Raw genomic sequence first — 26,934 nt, forward strand, 5'->3', positions numbered from 1 at the left:
TTTTTGTTCATAAAGAAATGCAACTTTATTATTTTCAAGTACATATATAGTACCTCAAACTAATGTCTTACAAAAGGTCACCAGTAAAGACCTTGTAGATGTTTCTTTAACAAATACGTCAGGATTGATGATGATTAGCCCATGCATTTGCTACTTCTATATGGATGTTCCTAAAGTGCCTGAAAAGTGTTGTTTTAGGTAGACTAAATATGCCACTCCTAGCAATAGTATTTATGCTCTTAATTTACTAAACAAATGCCACTTTTATTGATTGTGCAAGATAAACTTCTGTCCACAGTCAATAATTTCAAATTAATCAGACCCAGATAAATATGGTTTTCCATTCAGATTTCAAGGCCAAGGCAATAACTCACTTATTTCAAGGTGCTTCTGATAAAACAAACTTCCAGTGTGATGAAATGACAGCCACTGGCACACTGTTCACAGGCCTGACCTAATGTTTGTCTTTTGTGCTTCCTCCCTTTCTGCCTTAGGCTTTCCATTTTCTGCAGGCATCTCTCTTTCTTTTTTGCTTGGCTCATCTAGGTGTCCCTATGCAGGACATTCCCAATGCCTTCTAAGCCAGGCTTAGAGAAGGGGCAGAGCTGCCTGCAGAGCAAAAATGTTAGGTGGAGAGGGAGTTTAAAAAAAAAAAAAAAGTATCTGCCATAAGAACCTGAAACCAACTCCCTGTCTCCAGGGGAAGTGGGCACAGTGATCATCAGTGTGAAGGGCACTTGCCTGGGAGGAGTATCCCTGCCAACTGAGAGGTCAAAGGCAGGTCTCTTAATATTTTCCCTCCTGTTGTCCAAAGGTTTTGACCATGTCATGAACTATGCTGATTCTGCGTGTCCCTGAAAGACAGGAATGTTCTGGGAACTTCTCCACCCCGATTCCAGCCAATGGTCTGGGAATGCCTTTTCCAGGGCTGGCTTGGCAGTGCTGGGGATGACGTGGTTCATCCGGATGGGCATGAAGGGGCAGGGAGTGGAAAGGCTGGGAGAGAACTGGCAGCTATCTGTGGTCTCAGACCACATGGAGGGACCAGAAACTTAGGGTAGGATATTGCCAAGTGTGAGTATGTGTGTGTGGTTGAAACAGCTGGAGCTTCTGTGACATCTGGGCCTCTTGGACCAAGAAGACCACTACCCAAGAGCCAGTAGGACACACAGTGTGGCATCTGTGGAGCTCCCCAGATTGCCACCTGGTCCTGTCTCTGCTGCTACTCTGATGAGCTGTGAATTTGGTATGCTGGTGGGGTATTCTAGAAGGGCAAGACACAGACCTGGAGCCTGTCTCCCTGGGACTCAAGACACACCAAATGTCTGCCATTGGTGCTCTCCGTTTTCCTTTTCTGCCCCTCTTCCTTTGCTGTCTTCCTCCTCCAGTCAGTACCCTAGCTTCCTACTGGCCTGCCCAGGTCCCTAACTATTCTGGACTGGGGGACAGGCCCAGCCTCTCCAACCAGCTTCCCTGTATGGCCTCAGGCCCTTGCACTCACAGGAGACTTTGTGATTTCAAGGGAAGAGGGGAAGCAGAGCAGAATGGCAGGCAGGATGCTGAGGAGGGGTAAAAGTGGGCAGATGGTGAGGCTGGAGCCATAAGTGGACATATGATGATCTGAGAGGGTTTCCACCAAAGGATTAGACAGACTCCTACCTTTGGATGTTGATCTGTTAGAGTAGGAGGTAGGAATGAAGGGATTAGACACTAGGAGGCTGGGGCAACCCTCAATTCCTTGGAACAAAATAGATAACATGGTGGAGTGGGATGAGAAAGGATAGGGGGAGAGGACCCTAACAAGCAGTGACTAATCTGCGTGTTCACAGGTCTATGGAGCAATCACCCCAAGTTTATTTACCTACCCTACCAACTGAGGCTATTAAGTTGTCTCATTCTCTCTTCCCAAATCCCCCAAAATACCACCCCAGTTTTTTCCGTCCCTCCCCATCACCATCTCTGCAACACCTCCAGAGCACCCCATGTCTCCCGGGCATGGTTCTTCTTCCAGTGGGCTTAGTAGTATGTCTCCTTCTCCACCCAGCCTGTTAGAGACAGTGGGGTGAGGGTTGCCTTGTGAATTCAAGAGGAGGTTAGAGATCAACTGCCTAAGGGCTTGAGTGGATAAGTCCAGGTGGAAAGAGAGGCCTGGTGAAGGGCTGAGGGAAGCAGCTGCAGGCAGATGGAGGGAGGGGAAGGAGAGTCTCCCTGCAGGGAGACTTGTATTGAGCACAGTGGCGGGTGACAATGCCTATTCCAGCAGGGCTCTTAAGGAAGCAGCTGCCCACTGGAGCTGTGAAGCAACTCAGTCATGGGATTGACAGTTCTGATTTTCCAGAAGTCAGAAATTCAGATTTCATGTGAAAGCCCCTGAGTTTTTTATACTGGGACAATTAAAAAAACCACACACACACACACACACACACACACACACACACACACACACGGCACTGGGGACATGAAACCAAACACTATCCATGAACCATAGGTCATTCATTTTTAACTTAATAAGTCATCAAAAATGCTGGCTGGAAAAAATATACAACTTGTCGTTTGGTGCCTGGGTGTCTAGAGACCTGTGTTTTAGTGCCAGTTCTGCTATTCCTTGCTGTATGACCCTAAACAAATTCACCTCTGTGTCTCTTCTCTTTGTCTATAAAATATGAAGGTGAATATGTGACCTCAAAGGGTCCTTCTAATTTTGATGCTTTGTTATTCCAGGTGGAAGGTGGGAGCCTCAGAGATGGATGAATTAAGTGGGCTGTAGAATCCCAGAGGTCAGGGAGGGGGCAGGTTCCACAGTCAGGGCTCCTGGGACCTGGGACCCCAGGATCTGGGAGCTCCGAGGAGTAGAAGCAGGGATTCATGGTAGGGGTGGAGTGTGGGTGTAAAGCCCTAGAGATTGGCAATCCAGGGTTGGGAGCTGGACTTTACTGGGGACCAAGGTGGGGCGTGGGGATACTTACCTCCAGGATATCTCCGCAGGATGAGCTTTCGGACCTCATCATAGATGAAGATGAGGAGACTGTAGGGGAAGGCACAGAACCACCAAGTGACCCTGAAAGCAACAGAGGGGAGTGTTAGGAGCATCAGAGGTTGGCAAGGTGTCACACAAAGTAGGATTCAAATAGATTCTGAATCCTAGAGGGGCCCACTGCTCACTCAGGCCACCTAAAGAGACACTTACTTGAGAGGGTACATGCGGAGGGCGACCCCCATTCCCGGGCAGTAAGACAGAAAGGCAGCCAATGCTGTCTCCTCCAGGAGCCCAAAAATCAGGATTTTGTTCCTGAAAAGGCAAAGAAAGGAGCATAAGTAGTATTTTAAAGGGGGTTAAGAGAGGGAGAGATCCAAAGATGCCCCTGGGGATGGAAGAGGAAAGGAGAAATGTAAAGGAAATGACATCTTCCTGTGTCCTCTTCAAACATCCTCTTCTCATGCTTTATGTAACCAAAGAATGATTTTCTTTTCTTCAGGTGTGGTGGCAAATGCCTGTAATTCCAGTGACTTAGGAGGCTAAGGCAGGAGAACTGAAAGTACTAGGTCAGCCTCAGCAACTTAGTGAGATCCTCAGCAACTTACTGAGACCTTGTCTCAAACCAAAAAAAAAATTTTTTTCTTTTTCTACTTATTGAGTTTACCTCCAATGTTTGTCGATCACACATATATTTGTTCATTAAATAATTCTTATGTGCTGGGTAATATGCTTTGTGGTGCAGTGGTCAACATGGGGCTGCCCTCAGGCATCTTCTAATCTCGTTATTGCTCCAGGCACATGGTCTGGGAAAGTATCATCTCCCCAAGTTACTTTGAAAACTCCTTTGGTGTATGCCTTATTGATGAAGAGGATGTTTGTGAAGTCCTCGCCCAGGGGATGCTCACTGCGTAGTAAGTGGTTAATACATGCCCACTACATTAGAACTGAAGAGTGCGATAGAATAAGGTTTAGACAGCAGTTTCTGGAGTCACAGAGGTGGGGTCTATCCCCAGCTCTGCCACTTCCTGACTTGGGTGATAAACAATGCTTAACTTCTCTGAGTCTCATGTTCTTTCTCTATAAATTAGAAATTTTCACCTTTATATCATAGGACTGCTGGGGATAATATGAGAACACTACCTGGAAAGCTTTGGAAATAGAAAATGCTTGTTTACATTATCACTTCATCCTTTGTGGTCTTTTGCACACTTACCCCTTTATGGCTTGAGCCAATAGTTCCCCAACTTTGCACTCACCAAGGACCATCATATTTTTCTTCCTTAAATTCCATATTTTAATCTTTGTCTCTCCAGTTGCATTTTTTAATAAGAAATGAATATATTTCCCCATTTAAAATTTATTAGACATAGTCATGGCTTCCAAATAGAACTGGGAATTAACAAGTAATAACTGTATGACATGATTTTTTTTTGACTTTTGCTTAAGAACATGTTCAGCAAGCCTGGTAGCCTTCTCATAGGTGAGCACTTGATAAGTTTAAAAAAAATTTTTTATAGTAACTGGGGAGTGAACCCAGGGATTCTCTACCACTGAGCTGTATCTCCAACTCTTTTCATTTTATTTTGAGAATAGGATCTGGCTCAGTTGTGGAGGTTGGCCTCCAACTTGTGATCCTCCTGCCTCAGCCTGTGCCACTGCATCTGGTTTGATAAGCCTTTTAAAATAATGCAAATAGCATCTCTGAGGACCCCCAATGGTTCTTGACCAAAGTGCTCTGAGGCTGCCAGGTGACTGGTTGGTAATAGTACCCCTTCCCTATATCCAGCTGGACTTTCATTTTGTTTCTTTCCCATTTGCCTCTCAGATCGGCTGGACTAATCAATCCAGTTTGATGGTTCACCTTCCTCTGTCACCCATGGTCTGCATAATAAGTTCCAAGCTCCAGGACTGTACTCAATTTCTTAGACTCTCTGGGACAAAACTCAATTGGGGAATCATGACAGTTAATTATAGTAGAAGAAAGTGAAGAAAACCAGACTGATACTTTTAGCACTCCTCAACACCCATCCAGGCTAGAGTCACAAATTATTGAGTTCTAAACAGGTGCCAGGCTCTGTGATGGGTGAGACATCACAATGTAAGCTGGGAGTCAAGAGCTTGGGCTTGATGGACCTTTACTAACCTGGTGGCCTTCGACCATTTAACTTTCTTGGGGCCTCTTGTCCACTCAGTGTAAGCAACAGAATCCCCTTCATAGAGATTTTGTGAGGCTAAGAGTATCTGTGAGAAACTTAGCATAGTGCCAAGCACATGGTGTCACCGTAAGAAGGCCAGAATATGCTTTCAGGTGGACAGTGGCACCACAGGTCAAGTGCTGTACACTAGACTACTTGCTGAGTGGTGGCGGGGAATACAGAAGACCCTGGATTTAAGGGCTGGGCAAAGGCTGAGGGTAGGTGGCACTCAAGGAGAGAGGGAAGGGAACAGGGTACGCAGGAATCACAGGGAGCCTGCCTGTAATTCCAGCTACTCAGAAGGCCGAGGGGGGAGGATCACAAGTTTGAGGCCAACCTGGGCAATTTAGTCTCAAAATTAAAAGAAATCAAATTATGTTATGTGCATGTATGAATACAGCATATAATGAATCCCTCTATTAATGTATAATTATAATATACCAGTAAAATAATTTTAAACAATAAACAGGGCTGGGAATGTGCTCAGTGGTAGAGCACCCCAGGTTTAATTCCCAGTACCAAAAAAAAAAAAAAAAGTAGAGAGAGATGGGGATAGAGAGAAGCTGAAAAGGAAGGAAGGTGGAAAGAGACTGTAACAAAATATACTTTAGGAGCAAAATCTGAACTCATTAGGAATAGTCCTATCATTCCTTCCTTGTCTTTCATCTATTTCAAATCTGGCTATGAATAAACCCTGGGTAATTAAAACTGGATGTCCCCTTGGCAGACCTGGGCCCAGGGGTTTGAGTCACGTGATCTGGCGTTGGAAGCCTGGCCTGTGTGGCTTGGTGAGCGAGCCCAGTGCTCTGCCTGGGTGGGTGGGTGCCAGTAGGGGTGGGGCTCACTTCATGCCCTGCTGGAAGACGGAGTTGCGGCGGGTCTTGCAGATGATGAGGTCAGCCCACTGCACGACCACGATGCTGGCAAAGAAGGCCGTGTGGCACGTGAACTCAACCACCTTCCGCTGCTCATAAGTCTGGGCGGCAAAGAGAAGTGAGAGTGTCAGAGGAAGGGGTAGGACCAGAGTGTGACGTGCCTTCAGGTTTAACATGGCTATGTTAAAGGCTAGCATCTAATCCACGTTTTGCCCCCAGTCCCAGTGGGTCTCGAGAGGCCACTCCTGCCAGGGGTTCCCCACCCGGCCCTCCATGCGTGTGCATCCCACTCATACAGCCCCACTCACCCATTCCTGGCCATAGCTATCCTCCAAGTCATTCATGGTTCGGTCATCCCAGTCCAAGCGGATTCCCAGCAGCCGTGATGGCAGGAATCCGTTCTCTGCCAGGATCACAAAGTAGGTGAAAAAGCCACCCAGTGCCTGGATCATCCCTGTGAGTGGTAAACAAAGGGCAGGGGGGCCTGGATCAGAGAAGGAAGCAGGAAGGGGCCAGCTCCTCAGGGCCAGAAATGGAAGTCCCTGACTCTCGGAGAGCTGGTCCCTGTCCTGGAAATTTTCTTGTGGCTCAACCCTCCCGAATGCTGGAAAAACAAGCCTTTGAGGTTTCCTCCCCAGCCCGGGTCTGACGCACCAATCTGTCCATACGCCATGCTGATAAGCCGCTCATTCACCAGCTTGTCCGTCTGGGGGTTTCGCGGTTGCCGCTTCATGATGTCACTCTCAGCGGCTTCATAAGCCAAGGAGATGGCAGGGACCTGAGTAGGTAGGATAGGGGAAGGGAGAGCATTTGAAGGGATGGGGGAGATAAGAGCAGTGACCAATTAGCACCGAAGAATCTTAGACACAATCCAACACACACATATTGATATCCTATTATCCTGCGGGCCATGCTTGTCTTGTCTTTTAACTGGTCGGCCTCCTTAGAGCACCTCTCCTTCATCTGCACCCACTCACCCACCCACTGTGACTACATGGCTTCCTTGTCTGCCCACTACTTCCTTTGGCCTCACCATATCTGTGCCCAGGTCAATGCACAGGATGGTCACGGTGCCCAGAGGGAGGGGGATATTGGCGATGATGAACAGTAGGAAGGGGGTGATCTCAGGGATGTTGCTGGTCAGGGTGTACGCGATGGACTTCTTCAGGTTGTCAAAAATCAGGCGGCCTGTGGAGAGGTCCTGAGGGCATCAGGGAGATTAGAGGGACCCTTCCCACCCCTATCTGCTGAAGCATGGCTGCCCTTTATCCTGAGGGAGGAAGATTTTGTTTGAGGAAACCTAAAGCAGTCTGGGGCTGCCTTCCTGGAACCCCAGGTTGACTCTTTCATGGGAATAAAGGTATGAGAAGCAGAGGTGCTGGCTTCAGACAGGCCAGACACCATCCCAACACATTCAGCCTCCTCACCCTCCTCCACGCCTGTGACAATGGAGGCAAAGTTGTCGTCCAGCAGGATCATGTCGGCTGCCTGCTTAGAGACGTCAGAGCCAGAGATGCCCATGGCGATACCGATGTCAGCTTTCTTCAGCGCTGGGGAGTCGTTCACCCCGTCACCTGTCACTGCCACAATGGCTCCCTGGAGAGAAGATAGGGCCAATACTTGAGGACCAAGTAACTGCCGGTCTGACCCCTGACTGCCCTGTTCCTGCCTCCTGCCGCCTTGCTCACCTGCCTCTGACACCCCTCCACGATGATGAGCTTCTGCTGGGGAGAGGTCCTGGCAAACACGATCTCTGTGTGGTCTCTGAGGATCTCGTCAAGCTGCTCCGATGTCATGTCCTTCAGGTCTGAGCCATGTACCACACATGCTTTGGCTTCTCTGGAGGGTAGGGGCAGCAGGGACTGATTACAGGTGCCCAAGCCAGTCCCCCTGCATTCTCTCACCATCTTTGGGCCCCCAGCTCCGGCTAAGTTGGGCTCCATCATTGCTTTAATGCCCCTCTCCCTGAATGCTCAGTTACCCCATTTCCCTCTGAGGAGGTGACACCACATCCTCATGCAGGATCACCATGAGGATAAGTACAGCGTGCTAGGCCGTGTGCTGTTCCCTTCATGCATATCCTACTCCTACAGCAAGCAACCCTGCATGTAGATGGTGTCCTTTTTTTTCTTTCTTTCTTTTTACTTTTTGTACTGGGGACTCACACATGCTAGGCAAGTGCTCTACTACTGAACTTCACCCCCAGCACTTTATATTAATTATTTTGAGACAGGATCTTGCCAAGTTGCCCAGGCTGGTCTTGAACTTGTGATTCTCCTGCCTCAGCCTACTGAGTAGCTGGGATTACAGGCATGTGCCACCATCCCTGCTGGCATCCTAATTTTGTAATTGAGGAAATAGAGGTTCAGGGAAGTAAAGTGATGCCTTCGAGGTTACACAGATCATTAGTGGAAAAGTCTGGACACAAACTCAGGATACAGGAACCAGTCACAGAGGTGTTAAGGCCTTAAGTCGAAGGTCCCAGAGATGCTGTCCAAACACTCCAAGGGGACCCTCAAGGCCTCTGTGGGAGAGGACATGTTGATTAGGAGCAAGGGGTTCCTGCAGAAGCCTCACCTGGGATTGACTTGACTCACAGGGATGTTGAGCCGGGCTGCAATGTCCTCCACGGTCTCGTTACCCTCTGATATGATGCCCACACCTTTGGCAATGGCCTTGGCTGTGATAGGGTGATCACCAGTTACCATAATCACCTGGTAGGAAGGAGAAGAAGGAAAGGAGAGCATTGTTGACATTTTCACTTTAGTCCTTTTCCAAAATCAGGTAAAGCCAGACCACTAACAGATATCTAAAGCTGGTTCCCAGTCCAAATAGTGAAAGTAGGGGGCAGGACACGGGGGAGGGGGACAATGACATGTTGCATAGTGTTCAAGGGATCAGAGATGGTTTGTTTAAATGGGGGAAAGCATCCATGACAGAGTGGAAATTAAGGAGGATCCCCTGAAAGAGAAGCCTCAATGCTTTAGGATTGTTTAGATTTTTTTCACTTAATCTTTTGTTGTTGTTGTTGTTCTGGGGATTGAACTCAGAGGTGCTCTACCACTGAGTTACATCCCCATCCCATTTTTATTTTTTAAAATTTGAAACAACGTCTCACTAAGTTGCTGAGACTGGCCTTCAACTTTCGATCCTCCTGCCTCAGTCTCCTTGGCTGCTGGGATTACAGGTGTGTGACACCGTACTTAGCTCTGACCTTCTTTCCTGATCTCTAAACCATATTCCAACTATTCCTTGCATCTCTGGACTTCTTGTAGATGCTTTGAACTTAGGGGTCCAAACTGAACTCATTATCTCTACTCCTACCACCCCACCAGGCCTGCTCCTCTGCTCTGTCCCTTCTTCCTCTCCCATCATCTTCACCTCCCATATCCAGTGCAGTCACCATGTTCTCCAAACAGTTTTCAAATGCAACTATTTCTCTCCAGTCCCTTTGCTGCTGTCCTAGTTCAGGACACCATTCCTTGTCTGAGCTGTCACATAGCCTTCTTCTTTTTTGTTAATGGGGATTGAACCCAGGGGCACTTAACCACGGAGACCCATCCCAAGCCCTTTTTATTTTATTTTTTTTATTTTGAGACAGTGTCTTGCTGAGTTGCTTAGTGTCCTGCTAAGTTGCTGAGGCTGGCTTTGAATTCACAGTCCTCCTGCCTCAGCCTCCAAAGCTGCTGGGATTAGAGGTGTGTGCCACCGCATCTGGCAAGCCTTTTAACCTGTCAACCTGACTTTAGTTCTCCCCCAAATCCAGTCCCTCCTCCATCTAGTAGCCTTGAAGCCAGGCCTGTGACATCTGGGCCCTTTATGACACACAGGATAAAGCCCAAATCTGGAATTTAAGTGAAGTTGTTCCAACTGGTCCTGACCCAACATTCCCACCTCAATCCCCAGCGCTCCTCTGCCATCTCTCCCCGTCACTGCCCACTCCACCCCTCCGTGGTCCCATACAGTGTAGCCATGTCAGGGCACATGCTGTTCCCTCTGGTCTTGCTATGCCTTCCCCTCCCTGACTGCCTTACAGAACACTCTTCAGCCTTCAAGGCCCAGATCAAGTTTCATCCCCTGTGTCAAACATTGTCCAGTTCCCTGAGGCAGAATTAACTTCTCCCTGATCTGACCTCCCATAGCATCCTTGTCCAGGCCTCCGTGGCAGAGGCATCTGAGCCAGCAGGAGGAACACGGGCTTCCAGACAAGCCACCGTGCTTCATATTCTCAATCCACCTCTTTCAGCAGTTCTATTTTGAGGAAGCTATTTACCCACTTTGAGTTTTCTTTTTTCTTTTTTTTTTTTTTAATGGAGGTAATGATGCTTACCTTAGAGTGGCTCTGGGGTTCAGAATTTACACATATACACACCAAATCCTCTGGTGTGATGGTTAAGAAATAGCAGGATTTGCCTTGGTTCACATTCTGGCTCTATGACTTACTATCTGTGTGACCTTGGATTTGTTACTTTCTATCTCAGTTTTCCTTTCTGTGAAAAGGGGAAAATACTAATGCTTAGTGCTATTATGAAGATTAAATGAGATTGTATAGGTTTGTTGCTTATAGTAATGCCTGATTCATGTAAAAATATAAACAACTGACTTTTTGCAGTATTAGGGATCAAGCCTCAGGCCTCAAGCACTCTAACACGGAGTTACAAACCCAGCCCTAATTGTTTTTATTCGAGTATCTGATCCATAAAAGGAGCTTGATGATCTGCGATGTTTGTTCTGTGAAGGGCTGTAAATGCATCTGTCTCCCCTGAGGGACCAAGAAATGTGCAGGCCAAGCCCTATATCTCAATATCTCATTCATCTCTGTATCCCAGGGCCTAGCACAGGACCTGGCTCTCTATAGATAGCTTGAATGGGAGCATGTGAGATGTTGAAAGAAGAGCAAGTTATGGTACCCGAGTTGAGAACCAGAAAAAGGGATGGCAAAAAGCTGTCTTGGAAATAGGAAAGTGAGCTTCAAGATGGAAGAGAGGTTTCATTTGTTGACTCCAGCATCTTGCACAGTGCCCCATACACAGTTGGTAAACAGATATTTGTTGAATGAAGAACAAACATAGCAATGGAGGAGGGAGTGGTCAGTGAGAAGCATTCACAGGAGTGGTGCTGGGGGATGTCTATGGGGTGATGGACTCAGTGAGTGGGAGCAGACAAGAGCCTGCTGATCCCACCCCAGATGGTTAGAGAGTGGGCAGAAGTTGGGAAAGGTCAGACAACAAGGTCTCCAAGGTATGGGGTCCAGATTGTGCTTGAAATCAGAAGGGCAGGCTGCACATGCAGATGGAACAGTGAACTGTGCCAGGGAGGCAGAGGGTGGGCATGGGAAACTGACCACTCTGAGCAAAAGGGAGAGGGTAAGAGCTCCGGGCAGGGGCCTACTTTTCCTTCTAGATGGACAACTCCTCTGAGTCAGTGGGAAGGCAGCCACCATGGGCTGTGTCCTTCAGGGCAGCAGCTAACTGCAGTCCCTTGACCTTTGGCATGATGGAGGTGAGGACAGAGGGGAGAGGGAAGCCGGTACCTTGATGCCTGCACTTCGGCACTTGCCCACAGCATCTGGCACAGCCGCCCGGGGTGGATCAATCATAGACATGAGCCCCACAAAGCAGAGCTTCTCCGTGGGAAAGTTCAGTTCATCTGTGTCGAATTTGAAGCCCCGAGGAAACTTTCCAGAAGGCAGATTCAGATGACAGAAACCTGGGGGTGGGCAGAAGGGAGGAGTGAGAGCAGCAGAGTAGCTGCCCGGGCATCCCCAGTGCTCCTTGCCCTAGGGACACCACAGAGGCTTAGGAATCCTTCTCAGCCCTGTTCCCTTTTCTGGACCCTTACCTAACACACGCTCCCCCAGTCCTCCCAGCTCCATGTAGGCGTTTTGAAAGGCATCTTGCATCTCCTTGTCGAGAGGGATCTCCTTGCCCTGCACCAGGATGGTGGAGCAGCGGTCCAGGATGCGCTCTGGGGCCCCCTTCATTACCAGCACATGGCTCTGGGGACTGTCTTCTCGCTCATGGATGGACAGCTGGAAAGGAGAAAGGCAGTTACAGAAGATGCTGTATTTGTCCAGATGGGCTTCAGTGCCCAGCATAGGACCTGGTACAGACCAGTGAGCAGTGATTGGTAAGAAAATCTCCCTTAATAAGAAACAAAAACAAAAACAAAATGAAAAAAAAAATCCAATCCATCAAAGACTGTCAACACCAGGAGAATCTCAGAGTGTAAAAAGGTGTTTGCTTATAGTCCCAACTCTTGAAATCTGAGAGTTGCTTCCATAGGACAGTCACTCATTCAACAAATAGTTATTAAGATCGGTTAAGAAGCTAGGCATAGTGGTGCACATCGGTAATCCCAGTGACTCCGGAGACTGAGGCAAGAGGATTGGGAGTTCAAAGCCAGCCTCAGCAAAATAGCATGGTCCTCAGTAATTTAGTGAGACCCTGTCTCAATATTAAAAATTAAAAAAGGTCTGGGGATGTGTTTCTAGGGGTTGAGTACCCCTGGATTCAATCCCTGGTGCCAAAAAAGAAAAAATAATCAGTTAAGACAGGCACTGTGCTAGTGGATGGATGGGTCCTATGAGCATCCCCCATCCTACACTGGCCCAGGGGGCTTTACCTTCATGGCTCATATAGAATATAGCTGAGACTGTTCTTGACATTTAACAGATGCCTAAAAACTGGTGATGGTTACCATAAGGGAATGATAGAAGCATGCTTCAATTAAATGGGATGGCAGAACTGGAAGACTTTGTACAGTGGATGGGGAGCTATGGTAAGAAGAGTTGAGAAAGTGACAGATTGCACATGGAAGGGATGTAGTAAGGTCTGGGAGTTAGTGGGTGATTGCAACCAGACATGCAGTCAAGCAAGTGTTCTGGGAGAGAGGCAGGGGTGAGAGGACATGACCTCAGATGCCTCATTCATTCCTTCTGTGGATTCTCTTTGGCTATACCCACTCTTCATAATTTTTCCCTTTCTCTCCCTGTCCCAGCAGCCCATCCAGACCTGGTACTTGTTGGTAGAGTTGAACGGAATCTCTGCCACCTTGGGGTTCCTGTCCCTCATCTTTCTCACTGAGCCACAAGACAGCTCAATGCACTTGAGCAGAGCTGACTCAGAAGCATCACCAGCTGTGTCCCTCTGCCAAAGAGAAGAGAATTCAGTGTCACAGTTGGGGAAGGAAGGGAGTGGAGGACCAGAGAGGAGGGCACTCAAGTCCCCAAGGCAGCCCCACAGGATGTGAGAGGGAAAGTTGGGCATCACAAGGGGACTATGGAGTCATCCACCAAATACTCCTGCTATGTGTGCTGACTGACACCCTACCTTAGATACAGAGATGTTCTCCTGTCCAGCCTTGAATACAGCACGGTTGCAGAGACCAGCAATCCGAGATAGGGCTGTCCATGTTGGGGATCGTTTGTCAAAAGTGGCCCCTGGAAAAAAATCAGAGAGAATCAGTAACTTGGCTCTCTCTCTCTCTCTCTCTCTCTCTGTGTGTGTGTGTGTGTAGTACTGGGGATTAGACCCAGGGGCACTCTACCACTGAGCCTCATTCCAAGCCATCTTTTACAGTATTGAAACAGGGTCTGGATAAGTTGCCAAGTTTGGTCGTGAACTTAAGATGCTCTTGCCTCAGGCTCCTGAATTGCTGGGATTACAGGTGTGCACCACCATGTCTGGTTTGGCCTCCGTTTTAGAACCCTTATCTCACCCCCAACCACCCTGCCATGCTGATGCCCTCAATCCCCTCAGTCCCCCTAGAGCACCCAATCACCAGACTGATCTTCAGTGGTGTCAGCCTCATGGATCTGGTTGTCAAACCACATGTGAGCGACAGTCATGCGGTTCTGAGTGAGGGTGCCCGTCTTGTCCGAGCAGATGGTGGACGTGGAGCCCAGCGTCTCCACTGCCTCCAGGTTCTTCACTAGGCAGTTCTTCCGTGCCATGCGCTTGGCTGTCAGGGTCAAGCACACCTGGTTGAAAGAGAGGAAAATAAAAAAGGGGTAAGTTTGGAGCTACAGATGTCCATGACCCTACCCTGAACCATAACTCTATTCTGTCTTTCTTAATCCCTGAAGTAAGTATTGAATGTGTTCAACTTTAGATGTGTTGAATTGGGATTGTAGGTACATATTAAGGTTAAGTGCCCAGCAGGAGGTTGAAGATATTAGACTAAAACTCCAAAAGGGTGTGGGGATGTGAGAACCATCCTCACAGAACGTGCACTAGAGACTGTGGGAGGAGATAGGTTCATTCTGGGGGTACAAAGAGAAAAGCAGAGGGCTGAAGCCTGAGAATAAGGGTTGGAGGAGAAGGAGGAACTGCTGTAGGGGATAGAGAAGAGAACCAAAATAGTGACAAACCACAGTACTTGATGGAGGACAGAATTCTAGGATGAACAGCAGTATCCATTTCAGCTGTAGAGTTAAGGAAGGGAGCTGAGAAAAGGTCACTGGATTTGCTAGTTAGTCATTGGTGACCTTTGAGAGACTTTGCAGGCAAGTTGGCCAGGATGAGCCCCAGACTGCAGCAGGGTGATGAGCACATGGTGAGAAAAGGTGACGATACCAAACTCCAAAAAAGAAATTCGAGTGCCCAGATATATTCCAACACGAGATTTTTCAGACTCAAACTCTGTGAACCATGTGTCACATGATCTCTTATATGTGACTTTAGGGACTCAATACCAAAAATTGCTGAAATAATAAGCAGCTGTGACTCTATCACTCTGAAAAAAGGGTAATGAGGGCCTCCCCTGGTGGTACTTCAGTCTGATCTACTCACAGTCACAGTGGCTAGAAGCCCCTCAGGCACATTTGCCACGATGATGCCAATGAGGAAGATGACTGCCTCCAGCCAGCTGTAGCCCAGGATGAGGGACAACACGAAGAAGGAGACCCCCAGGAACACAGCCACCCCTGTGATCAGCTGGATAAAGTGTTCAATCTCCATGGCTATAGGTGTCCGCCCAACCTCTAGGCCTGAGGCCAGAGTGGCAATACGGCCCATGACTGTCCGGTCACCTGTGGCAATCACCACACCCCTGGCAGTGCCTGAAACAGAGGTAGGAACACCAGGATGGATACCTTGGGGCTTCCAGGGATGTCTCATCTTACTTTCCGAGTAAAGAAAACCATGAGCTCAAGAACTCAGATTCTGGAGCCTGTTTTCAGTAGGCTGTACCTCACATGGGCTTACCCTCCCTGCATAGATCACCAATCCCAGACTTGATCAAACAGCAAATTATTTTCTCTTATATTTGGGCCCCAGGATAAGTCTTACAAATAATTCTGAAGTTCAAACTGAGGAGATTCGATAAATGAAGTAAAAATTGCCTGCAGCATTTCAGTAAAATCAATCTTGATACTATCCAAAAGTATACTATGAACACAAAGCACTCATTATGGATTTTTTTTGTGTAGTCTCAAGATCTGATTTCTTGATGTTTGGCATGAATTTCTGTAAAAGAAGGTAGGCAAATATTAACTCTTTTGTGATGTTACAGGGAGTCTTTGGAAAAGAAGTGTGGTATAGTGGAAAGAATATGTATATTGGAGTCAGTTAAATCTGGGTTCAAATACCTGTTTGAATTCCTACCTAGGTGTTGTTTTAATAATTAAATAAGATAATGCCATAATGTACCTAGGCCAGTGACTGGCACACAGTAGGCAATCAACAGCTATTAACTCTGTTCATTTCCTCTCTTCAAAGCCAGCTGTAGAATAAACATTATGAATATCTTATCAGGCATTTCTGAGCAAATCAATTTTGAGAAATGTAAATTTCAGAATCTCAGCATATTAAAAATTTAGGAAATTTAATGCATGGTTATTTTCATTGTAATTCCAACTTGCTGAAGGAGGAAAACAACCCCAGAGAAACATAATATGCTGAGGAGAAATGAGTGATAGGAAGGGAAAGGTGTGGAATTTGGATATGAGGTCTCCTTTGTCCCACTTTCAGAGGTCTAGTTACCACCTTCTCTTACTGCCTACTCCTGAGTCATCCCTGACTCAGCTCAGACGTGACCACAGAAGGCACAGGTTTCAACTGTGTTTGGACCCCTGCCTTTAAGTAATGGCAGCTCCCAGAGTTCTTATTGACCTTTACTGTTCATCTTTTTAGAACAGGGGTGGGGCAAATGGGGCAGCCTCTTCACAGTGAGAATTTTTGTTTGTTTGTTTGTTTGTTTGACACAGTCCTAAATGTAGCCTGAAGGGAGACGCAAGTGTTCATTGGCCTGAAAACTTTCCTAAATCTTCCCCAACCTGGAGTTCTGGTCAGAGTAAGGGCTGGAGATGGAAACCACTAGACCAGAACCACAATCAATAGAAGACATCAGTTGAATCCAAAGATCCCTAGGAATCTGTATATGTATGTGCATGTGTGTGTGGTACTGAGGATTTAGCTCAGGGGTAGAGTGCCAGCCCTTTTTGTTTTTTAGTTTGAGATAGTCTTGCTAAGTTGCCAAGGTTAGCCTGAAATTTGCAATCTTCCTGCCTTAGTCTCCCAAGTAGCTGGTGCTATAGGTTGTGTATCACCATGCTCAGTTGTAGGGGTTGGGGGTCTTGACCCAATACCTGAAGGTTTTGGAAACCATGCAGGGTCAGGATGGATAGGCCAGAGATTTTTCTGTGGGGAGATAACTTTCCCATGGAGTCATACTGCCCCTGGCCAGTGTTCTGCTTTCTGGAGAGTGCCATTTATGTAATATTCAGGGCCTCCAACCCCTCAATGTCACTTTGTACGGCAGAGGTTTTAGCAAGTAAGTGACATCGCAGCCCCCAATCCTGACTGAGGATTTGGGATTCGGACTCTCCCTTCCATTGTGCTCAGATGAGGAGTTCCCTTAGCAGGTCAGCTCATTACCTTCCACGCAGTTGGTAGAGAAGAAACAGATATTGCGGGTCTCCAGGGGGTTCTCGTGGGTAAACTCAGGGGAGCGAGTCTGGGGCTCTGACTCGCCTGTTAGGGATGAGTTATCCACCTGAAGAGGAAAAAGTGTGCAGTCATCAGATGGGCAGAAAGCACTCATGTGCATGCAGCTGTCTCCTGAACCTGCTCCAAACCACCCTCAATCTTCATGACAGGAGGAACAAAATTACACTTGGCCTCATCACATATTTATGGCATTACTCAGTTATGGTCCCTCTGATTTGGAATCCTGCTCTTACTGACTTCTTATGTGACTTTGGGTTATTTGCTTAACCAACAGAGCCTCCATTTACTCATCTATAAATAGGAGAATGTGATCAAAATCACTACACTGCATACCTCCAGGGGGCACTACTAATATGTAGCCTATGCAAATGGTGTCTCCTGAAGTTTCCCAGGGCATAACCTGTGAGGTCACATGCGTCAGCCCTGCATGATCACACCATTCTTTCAGACTGAAATTAAATAGCATACGTGAACTTATGTAAAGAATCTGACCCATAATCAGTACTCAATACATGATTACTATAAAGTGGAAATCAAAGAAATACCCAGGGCATAGAGCATTCACAACACACAGAAACAAGGTAACAGTGCAAAAGAACCATATGCCATTAGAAGGTTCAACTGGGAGACAAAGGGGAGGAGTTGACATTTGAAACTGGGCTTCCTAACTTTTAAACCAAGTGGCTCATTCTCAGTCTGTATAGTCTGCCTCTTAGATCCAACCACTTGTTCTGGTGTGACCTCCTCACCTTACAACCATGAGAAGAGATGATCCGGAGGTCAGCAGGGACACGGTCTCCACCCTTTACCTCCACCAGGTCGCCCACCACCACCTCCTCTGCGTTGATCTGCATCTTCTCTCCCTCCCGAACCACAAGGGCTTGCTGAGGAGAGGCCATAGGCATCTCATGAAATGCTTGTCTCAATCCCTGCTCTCATCTCCTGCTGGTCTCCTCCAACCCCATCAAGAGTGAGGAGAAACCCTTGGTGACAAAACTAAGTCCTAGGTCCCGGTATAGGGAACTGGAGTCTTTTCTACCCTTTCCATCTCAAAGCACCAGAGTTGAAAAGGGCATTAGTTGGGCCATTCCAGAACTCTTATGCCCAGCCCAGATGGAGCCCACTCTTGCCATCTACCTGAGGCACCATGTTCTTGAAGGAATCCATGATTTTGGAGCTTTTGGCTTCCTGGTAATAGGAGAAGCATCCGGTGACAATGACCACAGCTGCCAACACCACACCCAAATATAGCTGATAAGGGAAGAGATTTTTTTTTTTTTTTTATATTGAGGATTGAACCCAGGGGTGCTTAACCACTGAGCCATATCCCAAGTCCTTTTTATTTTTTATTTTGAGACAGGGTCTCACTAAATTGCCCAGAATGTCCTTAAACTTTTGATCCTCGTGCCTCAGCCTCCTGAGTCACTGGGATTACAGGTGTGTGTCCTGCTCCTGGCAAGGAGACAGCCTTGAGGGATATGATCTTCCCTAAACTAGAGGGGCAATTGTCACTCAGAATGAATACTCAATTTCATCCTATAGGAGAGTTCAGACTTTTACCTGTGCCTGGGAGTAAGAATGGTAGGGGAAAGTCTTTCTTTCAACCTCTTTAGATATTCCAACTCCCAATCTCCTAGAATAGAAGGGGTAGGGAACATCTTGGAGAGTTCCCAGGGCTAGGATTTCTTCAGGGGTGAAGACCAGGAATAAGGACAAGCCCACTTCCCTGGGAAGGAACAGGGAGAGGCTGCTTTCTCAATATTGAGTGTGTGTGCATATTGGGGAGTGCTTTATAGATACGTATTAAAGCCTCACTCCTTTTTTGCCTGAGGTTCAGGGTTAGCTATGGAACCATGACGTGAGGATCTTATTCCCTGCACCCTCCCCATCACTATATTGGGGGTTTTGAGTTGGACACAGAGCCATAAGCTGGGCCAGGGGTCAGGTGCAGCTTACATTGTCATTGGATGGTTCATCCTCCATGGCAGCCTGGATGCCATAGGCTAGGAAGCAAAGGATGGCCCCAATCCACAGTAGGATGGAGAAGCCCCCAAAAAGCTGACGACAGAACTTGACCCACTCGGGGGTTGTGGGGGGTGGAGTGAGGGCGTTGGGCCCATCCCGAGCCAGAATGTCTTGAGCCCGCTGGTTGGTGAGGCCCTAGGGAACAAAGAAAGGAGTGGAAGATGCATCTGGAACCAGCCTGGCCCTCCACATCCCATCAGCTCCTTGGCAGGGAAATAATGTCCAGATGGAGAGGAAAAACCCCACCTGGTTGGAAGGAGCACATCAGAAGAAACCATACAGAGGAGATGGCATTTGTAAGGGAACTTGAAGGCCTCGAAGGCTGAAGAAGATTTTGACTGTGGCTCCATCTCTGATGGTTTTTGGATTGAGACACATTTTGGTTAGGACCAAAACATCTCCCTAGAGACAACCTGGATAAAACCCCTGGAATGACACCTCATCTGGTCTGGTCCTTTCTCATATCTCTCTCTTTCTTTCCTTTTTTTTTTTTTTTTTTTAAAGACTCCCCCTTTTACCGAAGCTACAAAGAGACCTCTACATCACTGACCATCAGTATCACACAACTTTGGCAATCACCTATTACTTTCCACAGAAAGCCTGGTCAGCCTCTGTTCCCCTTGTGCCAGGCTGATGGATCAGATCGCCTTTTCTACATTCCCACAATATATTAATAAAATTCTGTTTGCAATTTTATTTATTTGTTTATTGGGACTAAATTTTGATCAGGGATTTCTCCTTTGTTTATTTTTTGGGTACTTGGGATTGAAGCTTAACTACTGAGATACATTCCCAGTCGTTTTTATTTATTTTTTTATTTTGAGACAGGGTCTTGTTAAGTTGCTTACGGACTGAACTAAGTTGCTGATATTGGCTTTGAACTTGTAATCCGTCTGTCTCAGCCTCCCAAGTTACTGGGATTACAGGCTATTTCTTCTTAATTATCTTTGTGTCTATCATTCATTCATTCATTTACTAAATGTGTATTTAGTACTTACTACATATCAGGAATTATGTGAAAACCAGAGATGGTCAAAACCAATAAAGTCCCTACCCTTGTGGAGCCTGTGATCTAGAAAGGTTATAAAGAACAATAAACAAATGCATATTAATGCCAAGTAGTGCAAAGTATCATTAAGGAAAATAAAGTAACGTAAAGGTATGGGTGCATGAAATTTTAAGAGGGGCAGTTGATAGCTTGGGAGGCTGAGGGAGGAGTTATTCAAAGCCAGACTCAGCAACTTACAGAGGCCCTAAGCAATTTAGGGAGAACCTATCTCAAACAAAAAATAAAAAAGGTGCTGGGATGTGGCCCAGTGGTTAAGAGCCCCTGGGTTCAATCCTTGGTACTTAAAAAGAGAGAAAGAGAGAGAGAGAGAGAGAGAGAGAGAGAGAGAGAGAGAGAGAGAGAGAGAGATCAAGAAGGAGTGGAATGTAGGAGGAGATATTCGCCTCTAAATTTTTTTTTTTTGGAATGCTGGGGATTGAACCTACGGCTTTGTGCTTGTGAAGCAAGCACTCTACCAACTGAGCTATCTCCCTAGTCCCCTAAATTTTTTTAATTAAAACTTTTTATATTTTTGAGATCAGAGGGTCTCACTATGCTGCCCAGACTGGTCTTGAACTAAATTTCAAGTGATCCTCTAGCCTCAGTCTCCAAAGTAGCTGGAATAACAGGCATGCACCATCATGCCCAGAAGATTAACAAAATTAAGATATTTTAAATATTTCAAAATGATGAGTTTGACAATCTGACTGTGCCACTTACTTGGTCATGTGACCTTGGAAGTTATCTCCTTCTCTGATTCTTCTTGCTTTAATAACCAGGCCAACAGAGTATATTTCCAATGTTGTTGCAAGAATTAGAGAAATGTACGTAATGAACCTATCACTGTGCCATGTATGTAGCAGGACTCAGCAAATTACTGTAATAACAGGAATGGGCCACCTCACTATTTCTTGTGTATCAGCTCTGTAAGAGGTTGTGTGCCAGTGGTTTCTCGGGGTGAAAGGAAGAGCCCTGCCAAGAGGCCTGTGTTCTCAGGAGTCCTGGCTTCCTGGGAATACAGGGTAAAAGCTTTGCACTAGGAAACAGGATTCCAGATTCTGGTTTTGGCTCTGCCACTAACTAGCCACGTTACCATGGGCAGCTCTCTTATCTCTGAGCCTGTTCCCTCAACTGTAATTATAAGAACATTCATTGCATTATATTTTCAAGGCTCTCCCACTTGATACATGTTTCTCTCACCTCTTGGGTCCACTCACCTTGGACAAGTCCACTTGGTATTTGCGGCCCAGCTCATCTAAGGATAGCTTGTGATCATCCTGGGGAAGGGAAGTGGAGTTACTTTGGGGAAGGAGGTTGCAGGAACAGGGGGTGGGGGTAAGGCGAGGAGTGTGGGAGAGGGCACGGAGCTTCTCTCTGGGTGCACAGGGCTTCAGGGCAGTTCTCCCATCATGGGGCCCTTTCTGTGACCCTGCTGTGGGTCTGTGGGTCTCACCATGGCCACCTCCTTCTTCAGTTCATCCAACTCCTTCTCTTTCTGTTTCTTCTTGCCGCCCCCATTCTCCGCAGTGGTGGCGGCAGGGGAGTACTCCCGGCCATCCTGCAGAAGGAAGGGAGAGCATAGCGAATCAGCAGGTGACAGGCTGGAGTCCCTGTTCCCACCAGTCAGCCAGGGAGCATAGGCTGGGAGTGGGGGTCACGGATTCAAAGGCATTGACTACTCTGGGGGAGGACAAGAGCAGGGATTGGAAGGGCCTAGACCCTCAGTTTACAGACCAATGGCAGAGCTGTGAGGCCCCACATTCAAACTTCGGGGAAGACCAAGGGGCTCAAGACTGGAGAGTTGCACTTTTGTTATTTAGTATGTAAGCTTCTGCTAAGATTTTTTTCTTTTTTAAGGACCAATATGAAAATTTTGCAAACCGCCATCTTATGCTCTTTAGGAGAATTCTGGAAGGGAGTAGACATGGCGGGGGTGGGATAGAGGAGTAGAAGCACCCTGTAAGAATGTCTTTGCCCAACACTATGATTACTGTACTTAGAGAGGAGTAGAGATAGAGGAATTTGGAAAAGTAAGTCTCGGGGCAGATGGAGGAGAAAAGGGTTTGGTGGTAGCATGGTGCAGGTGGAAGGGGCAGAACAGATGAACTGAGACAAGTCCGTAGTGGAGGGTCAGAGGGTGCCCAGGAATTGAGAACACAGGGGTGATGGGAGTCCCGTGTCCCTCCTACTGGCCAGGATTTACAGGTGAGGTTAGGTAAGAAAGCCACACCTGCCTGAGACTGGAAAAGGTACTTCTCAGGTCTTGGTGCCCCAAAGCACAACTGGGTAAATGGGAACTCAGTTCCACTCATCCAAAAATATAAGAAATTGCATTTGAGGGTAAATCTAAAGCTAAAATTCATGTAACTCTTAGATCTAGTCATTCCTGGGTCATCTGTGAGATCAGATTGGCATTTTAACTATAGACTCGTGAAGCCCTCATTACCCCTTTCCCTTCAGGGTCACCGCCAGGCCTCCAGGGTCTCACAGGGAACTTCTAGGGAGAGGATGGAGATTTCTCTGTCCAAGTGGAGGCTGTCTTGGAGTAACAGGATAGGAGGGGGTTGGGTAAGACCTGGGGGTTGTGGCTAGTGCCCAAGAATAGTGGGTGAGAAACTCCACCGTCTTCCCCCTCTTCCTCTCCCTTCCTCAGGATACAGTGTTCTCATTACAGAAGGGCTGCTCAGTTTCTGCCTGGTGCCTCTGGTTCCTCACTGGATCCTGAAGGCTACACTGGGTTTTCAGGGATGGGTTTTTCTATACCCCTATGTGATTCTTCTTTTCATCATGAAGAGTAGTAGGATCAACAGCCAAAGTTTTTGATTTTTTTTCAGGATAATGCATGTTTGGGGGGTAACATTGTTTGGAAAAATAGACCGAACTGGGCACAGTGGTACATGACTATAATCCCAACTACTCAGGAGGCTGAGGCAAGGCCAGCCCAGACAACTTACTGAGACCCTGTCTCAAAATAAAAATCAAAAAGGACTGGGATGTAGCTCAGTGGTAGAATGCTCCTGGGTTCAATCCCCAGTCCTGCAATTAGTTAATTAATTAATTACAGACTGATTTTGGGAGTAATTTTGTTTTGGTTCACAGGAAAATTGAGTGGAAAGTCAAGAAAGTTCTCCTATTCCCCTGCCCCCACAGGTACACAGCCTTCCCATCAACTACCATCTAGCACCAGAGGGCACATTTTTTATCATAATCATCCAATGCCCACAGCTTACACTGCACTCTTGGCGGGGATGAACATTCTATGGGTTTGAACACATGCATATCAATATGTATCCACCATTTTGATTTAATAAGGAATAGGTTTGCTGCCCTACACCCTACATCTTCTGTGCTCCAGAATAATGCATTTGGTGGTGGCGACGGGGGGTGGGGTGGGGGGGTTCCAGGGATTGAACCCAGGGGCACTAAATCCCTTAGCCATATCCCCAGCCCTTTTTTATATTTTATTTTGAGACAGAGTCTCTCTAAGTTGCTTTAGGGTCTCAATAAGTTGCTGGGGCTGGCTTTGAACTTGTGATCCTCCTGCCTCAGCCTCCCAAGCTGCTGGGATTATAGGTGTGCACCACCATGCCTAGCAGAATAATGCAATTTTTAACCATCAAAGAGTCAGGAGCAGTTCCAGGAATATGGCAACTGCCCTGATCATAAAATGTCACAAATCGAGCCTCTTGAGAAGCAGAAGTCTGACCACTGAAATCAGGAGCAAGGCCATGAGCAGGAGGCGCAGTGCAAGGTGGACACTTGTTCCCAGATACAATGACCTAAAAGGATATGAGTTCTTGGTGGTCGTATGCTCAGAAGTGATCCTCTCGGAAAAAGTGACCAGTAATCATGCATTTGTCTTTGTCTGAAGCATCTATGAATCCAGTCCCCTCTAGATGCACAGTTTTCTAAAAGCCAGTTGTATCAAAGAGACAGAGAAGCTCAACAGAAGAAGTGGGGAGGACTTGGGGGTTGTTCCATCTCTCTTTTCCCCAGATGACTTAGGTTCATTTAGGCTGGGGCACTGAGAATTGAACCCAGGAGTGCTCTACCACTGAGTCACGTCTCTCACCCTTTCTAGTTTTTGAAATAGCGTCTCACTAAGTTGCTGAGACTGGCCTTGAACTTGCAATCCTCCTGCCTCAGTCTCCTGAGTAGCTGGGATCATAGGTGTGCACCACTGTACCAGGTCAGAGAGTTCACTTCATTGACTGAATTAAAATATTTTGAATTTACTAACTCTGTCGTGGATGAGACAGGGTTAATAAAAGGATGGAAATCAATGAAGGGACCAGAGGCATGAAAGCAAGAAATCAAAGACAACAGACAACCCCTCCCACCCACCCACCCGTCCATAGGAACTTCCAGGATGGGAATAGAGCATAGGCATGCATCAGGATGGGCTGGGGTTGGGGGCAGAGGAGCAAAGTCCAGAGAAATTTTAGTACATTTAGACATGAATAAAGTAATAAAAATCAGAATCAAATGCATGCTTCTAAAAGGCTTGCTGGCCCATGCATGTGGGACTGTGGCTGAGCGAAGCTGCTCCATGAAGGGCCTCCTTTCCCTGAGCTCCCACCCCATTCTCCCACAAACCCAGAGCTTGGGACACACTGCCCCATCCCCCTCCTCCTGCCCTGGCAAAGATCTCAGGCTCCACAGCCAGGAGCCTGCAGAGATTTGGGGCCAGAGGCTACCCAGGCAAAAAAGAAAGAGGAAGCAAGGACCCCCTCCCTTTTTCCCTCTCCTCCTCCCTCCCCCAACCACAAGTCCCTCTCTCTGGGTCTTGAATGCTGAAGGAGAACAGAGAGTTCTTTCTGAGAAAGCCAGAGGCTGGGACAGAGTGGGGGCAGCTGGAAACCAGCCAACTCTCCCCACCCCCTCCAGCCTCTCATGGCAGCTGGAGCAGGCTGGGCTCCCTCCCACCAGTGTCGTCCCTTCTCCTAACTCCCACACTGTCCTTCAGGGCCAAACGGTGAGGGACTGTGTTAGGCCTTGCTCTGGGGTGGAGAGGCAGGGAAGAAGGGATAGGAGAGGAGAGAAACCAGAGGACCTGGTGCGGTAGTGGGTGCTTTCCCTCTGTGGGGGTCTCCTTAGGTAGGCTCTAAGCTCCAGGGCCTAAGTTCCCCACTTCACCCAGCTTTTCATGCCAAACAGACCAGATCGTCTTCTAACTCATCTTGTTGTTGCTTTACCCACAACTACTGGGGATGAAGGTTAAGGGGGCTGCAGGGGTCCCAGGAGAGAAAAGACTGGAGATATCAAAATCCAACTGCTTCCCAGGCAGGACTCTGTGAGCTGGGGTAGGGGGCTACCTCCCTTCCTTCTCTCCACTTGAGGTTTGCCTTACCCCATCACCCTGGTCTCTCCTCAAAGGCTCTGCACCTCATTTGGGGACTCCCTTTCTATAGGGAGCCAGAGATGTGAAGGTTTAGCTAAAGATCCCAGGGTTGTGACCTCTTCCTCACCTCACAGACAGCTCCTAAGGGCAGGTTTACAGACCCCCACACCTCCTTCACCCCAAGGTAATATCTATGCTCCCACGGCTTAAGAGTTAGTATATTTGCAAATTCATGGACTGAGACACATACAGGTGCTCATTCAGAAAATCTGCAGCACTTCCAGACTATAGGGAACATGTGATTGTGGGGACACACACACACACACACACACACACACACTGGTTCCTCCCAGCTCCCACCCTAGCTCAGGAACCCTGGTGTTCAGGCTCAGAGTTTTTCCAGCTGCTCAACTCAGTGCAATAACATGTCCTTGCCTGACTCTACTGGGCACCCAGAAATTGGCCCACAGCTCCCCACGGGCACCGTCTTCCTCCCACCCTCTCATGGCTCTCCATGCTCTTTCCCTCTGTGCTCTTTCGCCCGTGTGCCACAAAAGGAAAGTAGTCAGGCATAGTATGTAAAGGATTGGGTCACTTTTCTCCATATGGGAATTTCATTTCCAAGAATTCTAAGCCCTGTCCCCGCCTGCCCCTATGTGGTTATTAATCTTCCCCTTGGCAAAGCCATTACTAATGAATGCCATGGGCAGTGGTGGACTGGAACTGGGAGTGGGGATGGAGGGGGACAGATCTCACCAGCTTTTGGGAAAGTCCTCAAAGCCCATGGTCTGGAGGAGAGGACAATGCTGCTGGGGACATCCAGAGGGGTGCTGGTGTCAGGGCTGGGGACACATCATTCTTCCTCCCTACACCCCTCCCAGTTGTCCCTGGCTTGCAAGGCCCCTGGAGATGGTGTCAGGAACTGCTTGGTGACTCTGAGAGCGAGATGCTCCACGGCTCCTCTCCAACCTCCGATTGGACCCCCATCATCTCAGGCTGGAACTCCCAGAGGAGTGGATATTTTCAGGGGGTCGCAGAGGCAAGAAGATCTAATAGTGTCAGCTGGAAGGCCAAAAAATGTAGAGAGACAGGCGAGACTGTTCTGAGGAAGAGATGCACAGAAATGTGGGGTCCGGTGCGGGGAGAGCTGGAGGGGTGCATGATGGCCTTCAGACAGTCCTGGGAGGGCAGGGGGCAGGCCGGCAGGTAGAGAAGAGGCATTTAGGCCCCGAGTGTCAGTGTCATGGGATCTGTACGTGCATGTGTAGCTGGGAGACTGAGTTCCAAGTTCAAACTATCCCACTTGGTCAGCTTCTTTCTCCCCCTTCCTCCCATTCCTATTTCATTCTTTCTCTTGTTGCCTCCCTCACCCTCCAGAGAGTGGCCCCTGCTCTTTGGGGATACTCACCCCACGACCCATCTTGGGGCAGAGTGGCTGAGGGGACCTAGGCTGGAGAGGTCACCAGGAAGATCCCAAGCCCACACCACCCGTCTGGGGCAGCCGGAGACCCTGGCAGACAGACA

The 26,934-nt window shown here is 47.7% G+C and overlaps 1 protein-coding gene across 1 annotated transcript; it reads right to left on the reverse strand.

The window, feature by feature from the left end:
- LOC124979517 (sodium/potassium-transporting ATPase subunit alpha-2) lies at nt 1-26,934 on the reverse strand. Its single transcript, XM_047543887.1, has 23 exons — nt 26,819-26,934; nt 21,523-21,627; nt 21,287-21,346; nt 18,953-19,156; nt 18,134-18,247; nt 17,746-17,880; nt 16,925-17,042; nt 14,840-15,108; nt 13,830-14,028; nt 13,379-13,488; nt 13,061-13,195; nt 11,889-12,078; nt 11,581-11,756; nt 8,625-8,761; nt 7,736-7,886; nt 7,475-7,643; nt 7,081-7,235; nt 6,702-6,825; nt 6,356-6,501; nt 6,018-6,148; nt 3,188-3,289; nt 2,967-3,058; nt 1-2,045 (listed from the first exon to the last, which is right to left on the reverse strand). The coding sequence occupies exons 1-23, from the start codon at nt 26,828-26,830 to the stop codon at nt 2,017-2,019; spliced, it is 3,063 nt and encodes a 1,020-aa protein (XP_047399843.1). The 5' UTR covers nt 26,831-26,934; the 3' UTR covers nt 1-2,016.

Source organism: Sciurus carolinensis, chromosome 1, assembly GCF_902686445.1.
Source record: "Sciurus carolinensis chromosome 1, mSciCar1.2, whole genome shotgun sequence".
Lineage (NCBI taxonomy): Eukaryota > Metazoa > Chordata > Mammalia > Rodentia > Sciuridae > Sciurus > Sciurus carolinensis.